The following is a 14,130-nucleotide window of genomic DNA, read 5'->3' as shown; positions in this document are numbered from 1 at the left end:
TGCCAGAAAAGACACCCTGTGGATTCCTGAAAGATGGAGAGCTGAGCGATGACGAAGGAGGATCGGCTTCTGTGCCCACATTTACATCTGTGGACAACAATGCGCCATGTAACCCGATGTCAGTGTACAAAAGTACATGCACATACAAACACACGCAGAAACCACTTACCTGTCGGATTGTAGATTAAGTTTCCATAAATAGGATTCTCTTCCATTTGTCTTGAATCCCGACTTAAATTAGACAAAGAAAGATTTAAAATTGCCCGTGAATTCAAAATAAATGCCATCATCATCATCATCATCATCATCATCATCATCATCATCATCATCATCATCATCATCATCATCATCATCATACACATACAGACAAACACACTCACATTCACTCTGATGAGCATTTTGAAATGTAAAATTAATCTGACGATATGTTTCTAAACTGAGGAAGGAGGACAGGATACCAATATATTAACAATAGACTTTTATGCTGTACATAGGCTACAGACCTTTTTCGTGTCCTCAGCCGGCGGATGCCTTACGTTTGATAGGAAGAAAGACAACATTTACTATTAGAAATAGAAAATGGCCTAGTTTTTATGGATGTCTGAACGTGAACAATATGATTACCTGAGAAGCATTTTGACAAACACCAAATAAAATGCAACAACAGTGAGAAGGCCAGCACTGCACAGAGAACCCAAAAGATGGGATGTTGAAGCTCTGGCAAATTCGCAGCAGTAGGCTTACATTCTGGAGAAAAAGAAAAGCAGAAGTGCAGTTATTGAAAATCACATATTCTTTTTAAGACAAACCATAATCATGTTCTCCAACACATCCACGCATATCTTCAAACATAAGAAAACCTTACTCCCCCCCTTAAAACATCCAAAACCATGCTTTTGCACATTTTAACATGTTGTGGGTTTTAAAGAGAGTGCCGCTCCATTTCCTTCTTCTGTGCGTCTGCCTCTTTTGAAAACAAATATGAACTTCTGAGGTACAACAAATGCAGCACAACCGTTAAACTAGATGGAGATAATGATGGGAAAGTTGTATAGCTCTACACTGGTCTGGTGCTTTGTTGTAACAGAACCCTACAAATCTAAACCGCACATTGAATGACATTTTTTTCAGACTCATGTAAAAACACAAAGAGAGAAGGACAAGTTGTGTGATGTTGGGATTTTCAAGTTTGCATTCTTTTTCGAATCTACAAATATATGCTCTCAAAAAAAGCACCAAATAAATGAAGAATACATAAATGTACTTTTGTACACAACATGCCTTCTTTAACCCAGAGGAAGAAATCCAAGAGGAAGTACTGTCGCAAACAGAAGCACAGACTAGGTGCAGAAATAACCCCCCTGTGACCTTGCTAACCACACCTGTACCACCATCTTCTAACACAGATTATTTTTAGCATGTTTATTTTAGGACTGATGGAAAACCATTTAAAAGGAGAAATTTTACAAGGGAGACATTTTACTTTGTAAAGAAGGGATTTTACGAATGAAGTGTGTAAAGTTAGAAAGTGAACACAGATTCAAAACTGGCCTGTCCATAAGCAACAACAAAACAGAAGCAACATTTTAAAAAGGTCAAACATTCAGTAAACAGATGAGTCAATGATGGACGAAAAAAAAAACATTGTAATGATGAATAAGGCAAGCACAGCAAGTATCTTAATGTAATAGCTTTGTGCAAGTACTCTGCTCAGACGTCAGCAGAAGATGTGGTTTAACGTGCATTTGCAAAGGGATGCATGAGCTACGCCAGCGCTACATAGAAGATTTTTGTTTGTCAAGCACCAGCTCTGCAAGGCATGCTTGATGCATTTCCTATTTCATAAACCATTTTCAGAGCCTTGATTTTTTTTACCAACACTACTCTGACATTTATTCTAAAATTACAAGACTTGGATTAAATACAGCTATTTTTAAATATAAAGCTACAGCTTTACATTTAAAGCTAACACCATTTGCATCTTTAAAAACTTAGCTGCAGCATGAAAGATTTTTAGAGTACCTGGCATTATAGGTGTGATTACCAAATGCATTTTCAGTGTAATTTAAAGCCAAACATCATAATCACCTCTGAGTAGATCACCAACCTGTTGACTACATCCATCTATTACAACATTCAAATAACTTTTTTTTTTATCCATGACTTACCTTTTGTTGTATTATTAACCATTGCAAAGATCTATAATGGCATGAACCATTCCTCAAGTAAACTTCCTATTTTGTTGTAATTAACCGTTCTTGCTTTTACTATATCTCTAACAAAGCAGATGACAGACTTGCATGTGTCTGCTCCCACAATATGCTGCTACTCAAAAGGAGTGTCTGTTTTTCTGGGTTTTTTTCAAAGGTTGTTACAGGATGTATGCTTTTGCAGAAAGCCACAACTCTTTCAACAGACCAGAAAAAAACATTGCAGGAGAACATGAAGAAAGACTTTCAATCTGGCAAGCAATTTTAAGTGTATCTTACTGTGGAAGAAAACAAAAATTAACAAATGACCCACACAATTTTAATAAATATATGCCTTTTAAGCTTGAAAAGTTGTTATTTTTATTACATGTAAATCTTGCAACATGAGACATTTGATTATAGGAACTCTATGGTGAACCAAATATTTGATATTGCATTTAAAATAGAATAAGTTTACATATAAAAGAATTAAACAGCAAAATGAAATGTGATTTAGCAGTTCAAAAAAGATGTGTTATCATAAGAATCTTTATCATTTTGTTTGTTTAATGGAGTAAAAGAAAGCCTTTTAGTGAATATTGATGTTTTAACTAATAAGAGACACTCAAACTGCTGGGAATTTAGAAAAATCCCTGTTGTGAGAAATCAATTGCTGGTGAGGATTTGGGTTGATCACCATGTTATGGGACCTGGAGATCCTTCTGATCCCCGCCTGTCACCCGCGCTCATGGGCTCAGCTCCTGATGATTCATACCCCCTGAAAACATCGCTTGAGGCCGTCCTACAATGTGCTATTCCCTCACTCTCCAGCGGTGCAGAGCTCTCTTCATTTTCTCCCCTCACCGAGTGTGAGGTATCCTCACTGATAGCAGTCCTACTACGTGTCTGCCGGACCCAGCTCCTTCAAACCTGCTCCAAGCCATAGCTCCAACAGTCACAAGCATAATCAATTCCTCACTTGCCTCAGGCACCTTTTCATTGGCTTTTAAATAAGTTATGATCATGCTGCTGTTACAAAAGCCCTCACTCTTTGGCTGGTCTCCCTGCTCTTCTTCCTTTCAGAAGTGATGAAAAGAGTAGTTTTAAACAGGTTGTGGACTTCCTCAAGGAAAATCGCCTTCTTAATGTAAATCACTGTGGTCAAAAAGGTCCAGTCCACTAAAACGCCTCTGCTGTCTGTGACAAAAACCCCAAGAGCAGTGGGTCAATCCTCTGTGCTTTTCCTTCTTGACCTATCTGCTGCTTTTGATACAGTTAACAACAACATACTGTTATTGATACTCTCAAACTTGTTCTCTGACATCATTCCTCAGTGGTGGAACAAGTTACCAGTGGCCCCGAGAGCAGAGTCATCCCTCTCTACATTCAAGAAGGTGTTGAAAACTCTTCTCTTATAAGAACACCTTCTGTTATGTTATGAACTGCACTCCCCATTAACGTCTCAAGCTGCACTTGAATGTCATCTTTTTTGGCACTTAGCTGCACTTATTTAAATATTGTCTTATCTGCACCTACTTTTGTGATATGCTAATGTGGCTTAATTATATTCCTCTCTTGTAAGTTGGTTTGGATGAAAGTGTATGCTAAATGTTATATAATATTGCAGGATACAGAGTATGTGCAGTTAAAATGATTATATTAAGTATTAATTCAGTAACCAGACACAATTGACACAAACAATGCACGCTCACATTTACTCCTACAGTCAGTGTAGAATCATCAATCAATCTAACATTGCATATTTCTGGACTGTGGGAGGAGTATCTGGAGAAAATCCATGCAGGCAGGGAGAGAACATGAAAACCGCAGTGAAAACAAAGGGGCAACACCCACCTTGCTAGGAACTAAACTTAATTGCATTTCTTTGATTGATTAGTGGGGTCTGGCTCCACAAGGGAGTCAATATTAACAACCACCTTTTCAGCATAAAAAAAATTATTGTGGTTTCCACAGCTATTTGATATCCATATAAAACTATACAGGGGGTGATCTTTTTTTCTTTTCTCATTTGTACCACATAAGGTAAAATTATACAAGACAACATAATCATGAATAATTAAAGGTGTACCTCAATAGCATTTTTCCTTGTAGTGCGTGTCATAATGATGCAAATGAGTGGAGTGGAGATGAGTGTTTGGAAGGGAACATCCCATTTCAGATGTTATTTTGGTGGCAAAATTAGAAATAACTGCTGCGTTTTGCTGCAACTGCTGCTGCTGATTGCTTTGCTGAGCTTCATAGCCTGATGATAGCTAATAAGGAAGTCATACTGGCTAGCCACTGACTATGCTGACTGTCAATCAGAACTCTGTGCTCCATATTATAAATATATTAGCCTATGATGGGGGTACGAATCCCCCAATCTGTCATGGATGTGAAATCTAGATATGGAGACAAGAATTTTTCAACCAAGCTGTAAATGGACTTTTTATTTTTGCAGCAAAGTTGGACATTTTAACATGGGAGTCAGTAGAGATTGACTTGCCTGTGGAGCCATCTCTGCACGTCCATCACTGTCTGGTTTGGATCGGCCTTGTTCTATAGCTGCAGCTGTGACTACTGACTCTAACACACTAGAGTTTACACTAACTAGAGATTTACTGACACCAGCTAGAGTTTTACTAAACACTAACTAGAGGCTTTACTAAACCGAAAGGTTTTAAGTTTAGTTTTAAAGGTGGAGGTGGTTTCAGCCTCCTTAACCCAGATTGGAAGTTGGTTCCATAGTAATGGTGCCTGATAGCAGAAGGCCCGTCCTCCAAATCTACATTTGGATACTTTAGGAACTACGAGTAAACCTGCACCCCGAGAACGGAGAACTCTGCCAGGAACATAAGGCACTATCAGGTCTTGCAAATAATGTGGAGCTAAGCCAGTTTGGGCTTTATACGTGAGTAATACAATTTTAAATTGGATTCAAAATTTTACGGGTAACCAATGGAGCGACACTAACACTGGAGAGACGTGGTCTCTCCTGCTGATTCTTGTCAGTACTCATGCTGCTGCATTTTGGATCAGCTGGAGCCTATTCAGCAAATTACTTGGACAGCCTGCTAATAACACATTACAGTAATCTAGTCTAGAAGATACAAACGCATGAACTAGTTTTTCTGCATCACTCTGCGAGAGGATTTTCCTAATCTTTGCAATATTACGGAGATGGAAAAATGCTATTTTACAAACCTGATTAACATATGGTTTAAACGACAAATCCAGGTCGAAAACAACACCAAGGTTTCTCACAGTTGCACTGGAAGCCATCGCAACACCATCTAATCCCTTCCTAAGATGATCTGGACCAAGAATGATAACCTCTGTTTTATCTGAATTTAGAAGCAAGAAATTTCCGGACATCCAGGCCTTGATGTCCCTAAGATATGCCTGAAGTTTGGTGTGTAGGCTACCGATTTTTGTGCATGTACGTCAAACCGTATTGTGGGGCTTGAGGCACGAAGTTTTCTAGGGGGCGCTGTTGAGCCATTAGGCCACGCCCATTAATGCAAACCATTAAATATCAAATTTTTCGCCAGGCCTGGCTTGCGTGCAAAAATGTTAGGGCTGCTCGGTGGCGCAGTGGGTTAAGCAGCGGCTCATATACTGAGGCTACAGTCCTCCTGCAGCGGTCGCAGGTTAGAATCCCGGCCTGCGCACCTTTGCTGCATGTCATCCCCGATCTATCTCTCTGCAGTTTGAATAAAGGGCCACTAGAGCCCCCCCCCCCCCCCCCCCCCCCCCCCCCCCCCCAAAAAAGTATATGTTAATAAGAGTTCCCTGTCTTGTTTGACCTGCCTTGGCCAAATAAACCTGATTCTGATTTTGATCCTGCGGTGGTCAATAGAGGAACTGCAACTTTTGATGATTGGTTGGCATCAATCCAGATAGCTTTTTGGCCCTTTGTTTATACCTATATAGTCTATGCTTAAAACAAGGTTAATGTAGCAAGCCTGGGTTTGAATCAGAACATTCACAATGAAATGACCAACATTAATGTTATTTGGCAGAATGTTATTTTTTTTTCAGTTATTACCTTACCTATTATTTTACCTTGCCTTTAGGAAATTCCGAGTTCTTCGCTGGTCTGTGAACGCACCGCAAGCCTGGGGGCGGGGCCAGCCTCCTTTAGCTCCGCCCACCTCGCCCGCCGTCCTTTCTGCTCTCAAACGCTGATGTGTTACTAGAGTCAACTCTCAATCTGCCAAAATGTTCAATTTCGGATCAAAATTGTTGCTGGTTTTTCTTCTGGCCTTCCCCTGTGGATTGACACTCATTGGTAAGTAGCAGCCCGGAAGCAGGTGGTTTTCTTCGTCTTCTTTTTCGTGCAATTTAATAAGTTATCGGTCTATATTGACGTGGCACAGTCTTCTACTTCTACGCGGCTGTTTCATTCACAAATGTGCACACACAGCCCTTAAAAACATGGAGCTGCTCTCTTTCTTTGCGTCGAGATAGCTGCTAAAGGCGGAATACCATGGAAATTGGGAAATGAGGTCAGAGTTGCTGTTCCAGATGTGATTTTTTTTTTTAATGCGAAACTCAGGAAGTTTGGGGGATAAAGCCTGAATTATGGTTCTGCGTTAAATCGACGCAGAGCGTACGCCGTGGAGTACGGCGTAGGTTCTGCGTCGGTGTAACGCGGAACCATAAATCAGCAACTCCCTCCTGCAGGGACACGTCACCATTGATAAGATGGGCAGCCTGTGCTCATTTCTCCTTCCATCGACCCACGTTTGCATTTTTATCTCTACTTTTATCTTTGCTATAATGTAATTATTTGATGTTTTGTGAAGGATTCTATAAAAAAAAAACAATGAAAGATCTGCTTTATTGATTTATTTTATACACTGCCATAACTCTTCCACTCAAACTATTGTACTGTACCAAATGGTATTTGCTGTGAACAGATAACAGATTATTTTATTTATAGCGAACTATTTAATCTAGATAATATAAATGACATTGACTGTATCTGATATTCTTCCTATCCTATAATCACTGGTAGTAAGCTGCTCAGATTTGATTATATTGATGACACAGAAGGTGAAGTGAAAGTTGCGGCCTCATTAGTCACCTCCAGGATACATTTAATAAATGAAATTTTTTTTTAAAAATTACATTTTTATGATCTTCTGACTTTACAGGTTCCAGTGCAGATTCTGACTTTGCCGAAGACATCGTTGATGACTCAGATGCTCCAGTAGATGAGGAGGAGGATGATGATGAGGATGAAGAAGAGGTGCTTGTAGAAGAAGATCAGATGCAGAATGCGGTATGTGCAGTACCTTCAAAATACGCGGTGGTGTAGCAGGTTTTCTTTGTAAATCACATTTCAATGTAATCTCCAGGGGGGAGACGAAGATGACTCAGATGAAGCTGCTGATAAACTGGTGACTTCTCACCCTGATGCCGACACGACCATCATCTTCACGACAGGAGAAGGTTGGTCGAGAGATTTCAAGTTTCCTTTATTCTGTGAAAAATATTTAAGGAAGAAAGAGAATTGCCATAAACTGAAGCACATGTTTTTTTTTGTACTTATTTGTGTTCACAATTTTAATTCTCTATATTATAATCCTATTGCATTTAGAGTTTCCTGCCAACGAAATTGTGAGGTTCCTGGTGGGTTTCAGCAACAAAGGAAGTCAGACTTTCAATGTTCAGTCACTGGAAGCCTCTTTCCGTTACCCTCAAGACTTTCAGTTCTTCATCCAGAATGTAAGTGTCCTCTGAAGTTACCACATCACACTTTATTTTGTTATGCATATGAACAATGGACTCATAGTTGTTTTGTATGTAATGAATATATTAGTGATGCACCGAAATGAAAATTTGTGGCCGAAACCGAAAATAATAATAAACACTTGGCCAAACACCGAATAACATACCAAACGTGGTTCTTTGCAGTTTTTCCATTTATTTTGCCAATTTTTTCACCATTGCATATATCAAATAAATGTGCTTTAGGCATGCTTTTCAAAGAAAAAAATATTTTACAAAATTACAAGATAGAAATATTTATTGAACATGAACAATTGAACATTTCCCAGCATTTTTAAATATTCCAGCAGAAATTATACCAACAAAGCACAATAACTTAAAATAAATAAATTGGCAAAATAATTTTTTTGGCCATCTTTGAGCTTACATTAGGCCTATAACTGACTGCTGAAAAATTGTAACATAGGCCTTAAAACAAAAAAAAAATGCATTAAAGTGCATTGTAAAAAAAGTGGAAAAAGAAGTGGATAAAACAAAATAAAGAAAAAGAAAATCACTCCCTTTCCCATACAAGTATTAATATGGGAAAGGGATTGATTTTCTTTTTATTTATTTAGTTTTATTCACTTCTTTTGCGTCATCTAAACATGCCGTTATTAATTGTTAGTTTTTATTCCACTGAACACCGAAAGCGTTTTCTTTGCTATTTTCGGCCAAACCATTTCGGTTACCGAACATTCGGTGCATCACTAGAATATACATTTTAAATATGTGCCGATCACCCATGACATTGTGACCACCCACTTAATATTGAGCAGGTCCTCATTTTGCTACACTCAGATTCTCGATGAGGAACATCCGATGGCGTCTCATACCAGGATGTTGGGAATAGATGGTGTTTTGGGGGCCTGTGGGGGTTGTGGGATGGGGTTTCTGTGGATTTGGATGCCATCAGATTGATATCCGGGGAGTTATTATTATTGATATTGCCTGGTTTGAGGGCTGTGAGGGCTGTTCGTTTGCAAAATGTAAGTATGTGGCAATAAGATTAATTTGAATGCCAGGATGCAGGTTTACCCAGTGAAACGTTGAATTGTAACAAGATGAGCAGTGTTTGCTCGCGTTGGTCGTCAGTGTTTGTAATGTGATGGCTCATCGGTGTAAACTTTGTGACAGATAAAGCAGTTGCTCAGATTTCCACGTTTTAATAGTTCACAGCTTTGCCCCTGAACACTGCGGTGCAGCCACAGGCCCAAGCCTCCTTCGAGTACTCCTTCATCCCAGCGCAACCCATGGCCGGCCGGCCGTTCGGTCTTGTCATCCTCCTCAACTATCTTGACAGCGAGGTAAAAATAAATCAGACTGTTGCGGTGGTTTTGCAGGCTTTTTTTTCCTGTTCTTGTTTCTTCATTTGTTTTTGTTGTATTTCATTTTAGAGGCAATTTTTGTCATGTTTCCCTGGAAACATTGACTTTGAATCTTAAGACCTGCAGCAAAGCAATGTTTTTACAGTTTTTTTTTTTTTACAATTTTAATATATTAATTGACAGGTTTTTTTTACATCTTTGTACGTTTGTCCCTGACTGAGTGGTTAAGGTTGGGTCTTCCAGGGGTGTGCCCAAAAAAATTAGGAATAATTTAACTTCGCTATTGTTTAAGCATTTCTTTTCAGACAAAATCTTTAAAAATAAAGTTTTCATTTTGTTTTGTTTTTGTTTTTTTAACGGCGCTGTGAATGTAGGATACACGGTTCAATATATCTTCAGTACATAAACATTAGCTAAAACAGAATAAAATATCTAAAATACAATGAAACGAGCTGATAAATCAGTGTGAACTTGTGTTTGCTTACTAGTCACGTGTCATTTATTTTCTGTCATCAGGGCAGCGCATTCCAGACCGCCGTTTACAACCAGACCGTCACCATCATCGAGCTAGAAGAAGGACTGGATGGAGAAACGTGAGGCCTTCCTCTGCTGGGTTTCTCTTGCATGCTGTCATGTGTGCAAAAATATAGATAAAGCCACAGCTCCTTTGCAACCTTCAATGTGCAAACTGCTAAAAAGGAAATGCTTTTCCAAAGTCACAGCTCGTCAGCATTAGGTGGAAACTTACACCTCTTTGCAGTGCAAGACAACACAATATTGCAGCACATTTAAAAACAAATACAAGAAGGTGTAGATTTGGCACAGTAAATTAGCAAACTGCATTGTGCTGCTGGTGCAAGATGCACAACTATTTTAAACAAATTAGAAAAGCAAAGCAAACAGGACTTTTGTTGTCATTCATGCTAAAACTTGATTTTTAAGATGTGCACTAAGAACTGCTAATGAAGAACAACCAGCTACAAATGATTTTATTTTTTTTGCAGCATGTTCATGTACGTGTTCCTGGCTGGACTGGTGTCCCTGATGGTCTTTGGGATGTACCAGGTTCTGGAGTCCAGGACGGTATGTGTATGTTTTCCCTTAGCTGAGCTGTTTTCAAGTGTATTCAGATTCAGATTCAGATTGCGTTTATTTGCCATTTGTGTAACACACATAGGAAATTGTCACGTTGGTAACAGTGTGCCTACTCAGAGTATTTTTTTCACATGTAAATAAATAAAACACAGACACAAACACAGCAGTGAGGAATAAGCAAAAATAAAGTGCAGGCATATACATTAAATAAATTATAGTCCAGTTATGATTATTATTATTATTATTTTATTTATTTTTTTTGTCATTGAGGAGCGGGAGGGGGGAGGGGGGGACCCGAGTCATTGATGAGCCTGGCGGCTGAGGGGAAGAAGCTGAGTCTGTGGCGGCTTTCACAGCCTTAGGTAGCCTCAGCCTCCTACCAGAGGGGAGGACGGTGAAGAGGCCATGGCCAGGGTGAGAGGGATCGGCCATGATCTTCCTAGCCCTCCTCAAGGCCCTGGAGTCGTACAGGGACTTCAGGGAGGGCAAGGGGCAGCCAATCACTCTCTCCACAGAGCGTATCACACGCTGCAGCTTGTGGAGGTCCCTTGCAGCTGTAGCGGGGAACCAGGTGATGATGGAGTGGGTGATAATGGATTCGATGATGGCAGTGTAAAACTGGGCCATTATGGTCCTTGGCAGCCTCAATTTCCTCAGCTGTCAGAGGAAGAACAGTCTTTTTTGAGCGTTTTTCAGAAGTGCTGTGGAATTCAGTTCCCACTTCAAATCCCTGGAGATGTTAAGTCCCAGAAAGCGGAAAGAGTCCACAGAGTCCACCTGCGTGTCTCCCAGCACGATGGGAAGGGGAGGGGCTGCGTTCCTCCTGAAATCCACCACCATCTCCACTGTCTTGCGGGTGTTAAGCTCCAAGTTGTTGTGACAGCAGTGTAGACACTGTCGCTGCAGGAGATGAGTCGAGCAACTTGCTTCTGTTTTTATCAATATGAAATTCTTTGATAAGAAATGCTTCTTTTACATAAGTAAAGATGCATGTTGTCCACTTTTAACCAGTAATGCGACTGAGCTGTAATTTTATTGTTCATGACATTATTTCAAAGCATATATTTTATGTAACTTGCAGAGAAAGAGGCTTCCTGTGAAAATAGAGAAGGGCACCACTGGAGTAAATGATGTGGACATCGACTGGATTCCTCTGGAAACTCTCAATGCCATGAGTATGTTGTTCTATTTTTTTATTTTTTATTTTTAATCCCTACCAACTACCTGATTACACATCAGTGTCTTTATTCTTGTTTGATTAGTTTGGTCTTTAGTCTTTCTTTTTTTTTCCTCATTTTCAATGAACACATAAGTGATCTGTAACATTTGGCTCTTGTGTTTACAGACAAGGCTTCTCCCAAAACGTCTCCACGGAAACGAACCAAAAGGGCAGCGGGCACTGACCAGTAAACTGCCATCTGCCTCCATCCCTCGTTATATTGTCCACCAGACTTTTAAATCTCCACACTGTAGCATCCCAGTTCCTGTTTCAAATGATGACTAGTTTTGTAATTCAGTTTTCGGTCCAAGCAGAGATTTTCGAAGTCTGTATTGATCTCTACCTCTCGGCCTGATGAGCATCCTGGACTCCGCTGCTCTCCCTGGAGCATAACTAACTAAACACTAACAGGACATAACTCTTAACTCACTTTTGAGAGGATTAGTCAGTGTGTATGAACGATGATGTAAAATACACCAGTAAGGAATTAAAGTGTGAGGAAATGTGGTACAAAACTGCCTTATGCCAACATCATCAGGGTGAAATGGACTGTATGACTTACAACCATAAAGTATTACAGTTGTAAAAAAATATACAGTTTTAGTTTGTTTTTTTTGTTTTTTTCATTCCCTCTTTAGAACTTTAACACCATTGTGCCTTATCCGTGGTGCCTCGCCAAAACTTAATTTGTGGGAAAAATGGCTTCCCATCTGCTTTTAGTGTTTTCACATTCGACATGACATCTGTAAGATTTTTGTTTTAAGGGAGACATGTTTTGTGTGTGTAAAATTAGAGGGATGGTAAAAAGGACTCAGACTGTCAAAACAAAAATTTAATTCAAAATATAAAAAACAAAAAGTATGTAATGTACAAAATGACATCAGATAAGTGATCTAATCTGATATTTCTGCTTTAATTTTCAACTGTATTGACAAACCTATTTCTTTCAATATTATTTTACTTTTAACGCCCCAATTTTCATAGATTATTTTATCCATGTTTTTTTTGTTTTCTATGACAACCTGTGGTGGCTAAGCTAGCACATATAGAATATAAAATGGACTGAATTCATTAAAAGTACATCATGAAATGAAAAGTAAGCAAGCTAAGGGGGAAAGCAATAGTGAAATTAAAGCAATATAAAGTAAATAGATCAGTTAAATTAATGACGGTGAAAATGATACCAGAAATATGAAATTGTTCAACATTTTATACTTTAAATGTCAAATGTTTTCATAGTTTTGTGGTATTTCTTGGGAAATTAATTTTTCTACTGAGCTATTTATGTAGTATTATAGAAATGTTATCTTTTTTTATTTTCAGTCCTCCATTTGGCAGCTCCGAGCACCACAAATAATAGAACAATGTTTGTATGTTTTCGTTTCTCTCCCTCCTAACTACCAGAGGCGTGGCGATGCGTTTGAGCCTCTTCAACGGTACGGCCTCATGTTGTTTGCCATTGCTTGTTACAAAAGACCTTTCTGAAAACATTAAAAGGATGAACAAATTGTACCTTTGACTCATTTGGATGTTATCACTTGGGCCTGAGAGACCTAAAAAACAACTGTAAATGGGTTAAAATTCCGAGCTTGTGTTTTAGACGTGAAGTACACAGCGGAGAGCTGTTCCAGAAATTGAATTACGAAATGCTGGTTGTCTGGGAAAGTGGGGCTCAACTTCTCCCTGCCAAGTTCATCCTGGCTGATTCTGTTGCACGAATACCGAACCAGAATGAGAAGGCAAGCCAACTGTAACTTAAATGTGCACGTTCATGGCTTCCTTCGGTAGACTGTGAGTTTTGTCACAAAGTAACTGATGTAGAAATGGAGTTCACAATGGATAAGACTGATAAGAAAGGTATGTAGGCTTAATAAAAAGAGCTAAATGACTAACGGTGAATCTCCTATGTTGGTGTCCTACAACATCCCTCAGGTCAAGTTTAAAAAAAAAAAAAGATAAATGCTTAAGAACAAGAGATTGAATTGGCAAGAGTGTTGGTTTTTTGTGTTTGTTTTTTACTGATGGGTCTTAGTTAAATAGTTTATTATATTTAACTTACCCAAACTTGAGTATTCTTCTTTATTACGGTTGTTCCACAATAGATGCCAGAGTTGAAAGGACTTTGAACTTGACTAAATTAGGGCTGGGGACTAAAAGATGTGGTGGAACAATAACCTTATTAAGGGCTGGCTGTGTCACCCTGCAGTTATTGGATGCTGAGAAATATTCTGTGTGTTTGCCTTATGATAAAGTTATTGATCACCCAAGGAGTAACATTCAGTTTTTGAAGCTGCTGCCAGTGGAGAAGCAAGGAAAACTGCAGGTCATTAAATGACTACTCCAATTGTTGTCTACATAAACAGATTTCACATCTATGACAACTGTATCAGGTAAAATTATATAAATCCAGAAATGAAGTAATGCATAACTGAAGGCATGATTTTATTTATTTATTGCATTATTATTATTTTAGTTTTTTCTGTTGTCATGTTAACCGTAGTGACAGACCTCTGCAATCAGCTCT

The 14,130-nt window shown here is 39.0% G+C and overlaps 1 protein-coding gene across 1 annotated transcript; it reads left to right on the top strand.

Annotated features, from left to right (window-relative positions):
- Positions 1–6,350: 6,350 nt before the first annotated feature.
- LOC133449461 (translocon-associated protein subunit alpha-like) lies at positions 6,351–12,199 on the top strand. The gene is made up of 9 exons (XM_061728615.1): positions 6,351–6,480; positions 7,349–7,476; positions 7,553–7,646; positions 7,795–7,922; positions 9,137–9,271; positions 9,809–9,885; positions 10,297–10,375; positions 11,469–11,562; positions 11,733–12,199. Exons 1-9 carry the CDS (start codon positions 6,411–6,413, stop codon positions 11,795–11,797), a joined length of 870 nt encoding a protein of 289 aa, XP_061584599.1. The 5' UTR covers positions 6,351–6,410; the 3' UTR covers positions 11,798–12,199.
- The last annotated feature ends 1,931 nt before the right edge of the window (positions 12,200–14,130 follow it).

This window comes from Cololabis saira, chromosome 8 (assembly GCF_033807715.1).
Source record: "Cololabis saira isolate AMF1-May2022 chromosome 8, fColSai1.1, whole genome shotgun sequence".
In the NCBI taxonomy this organism is placed as follows: domain Eukaryota; kingdom Metazoa; phylum Chordata; class Actinopteri; order Beloniformes; family Belonidae; genus Cololabis; species Cololabis saira.
Note: the sequence above shows the minus strand (reverse complement) of the source record. Positions and strands in the feature narration are given on the sequence as shown.

Bases quoted from the DNA above. Each gene is read 5' to 3' on its own strand.
- LOC133449461 (XM_061728615.1), top strand. From the start codon at position 6,411: ATGTTCAATTTCGGATCAAAATTGTTGCTGGTTTTTCTTCTGGCCTTC. The intron at 7,477-7,552 runs GTATGTGCAGTA...TGTAATCTCCAG, and splicing joins AAGATCAGATGCAGAATGCG to GGGGGAGACGAAGATGACTC. The intron at 9,886-10,296 runs GTGAGGCCTTCC...TTTTTTTTGCAG, and splicing joins GAAGGACTGGATGGAGAAAC to CATGTTCATGTACGTGTTCC.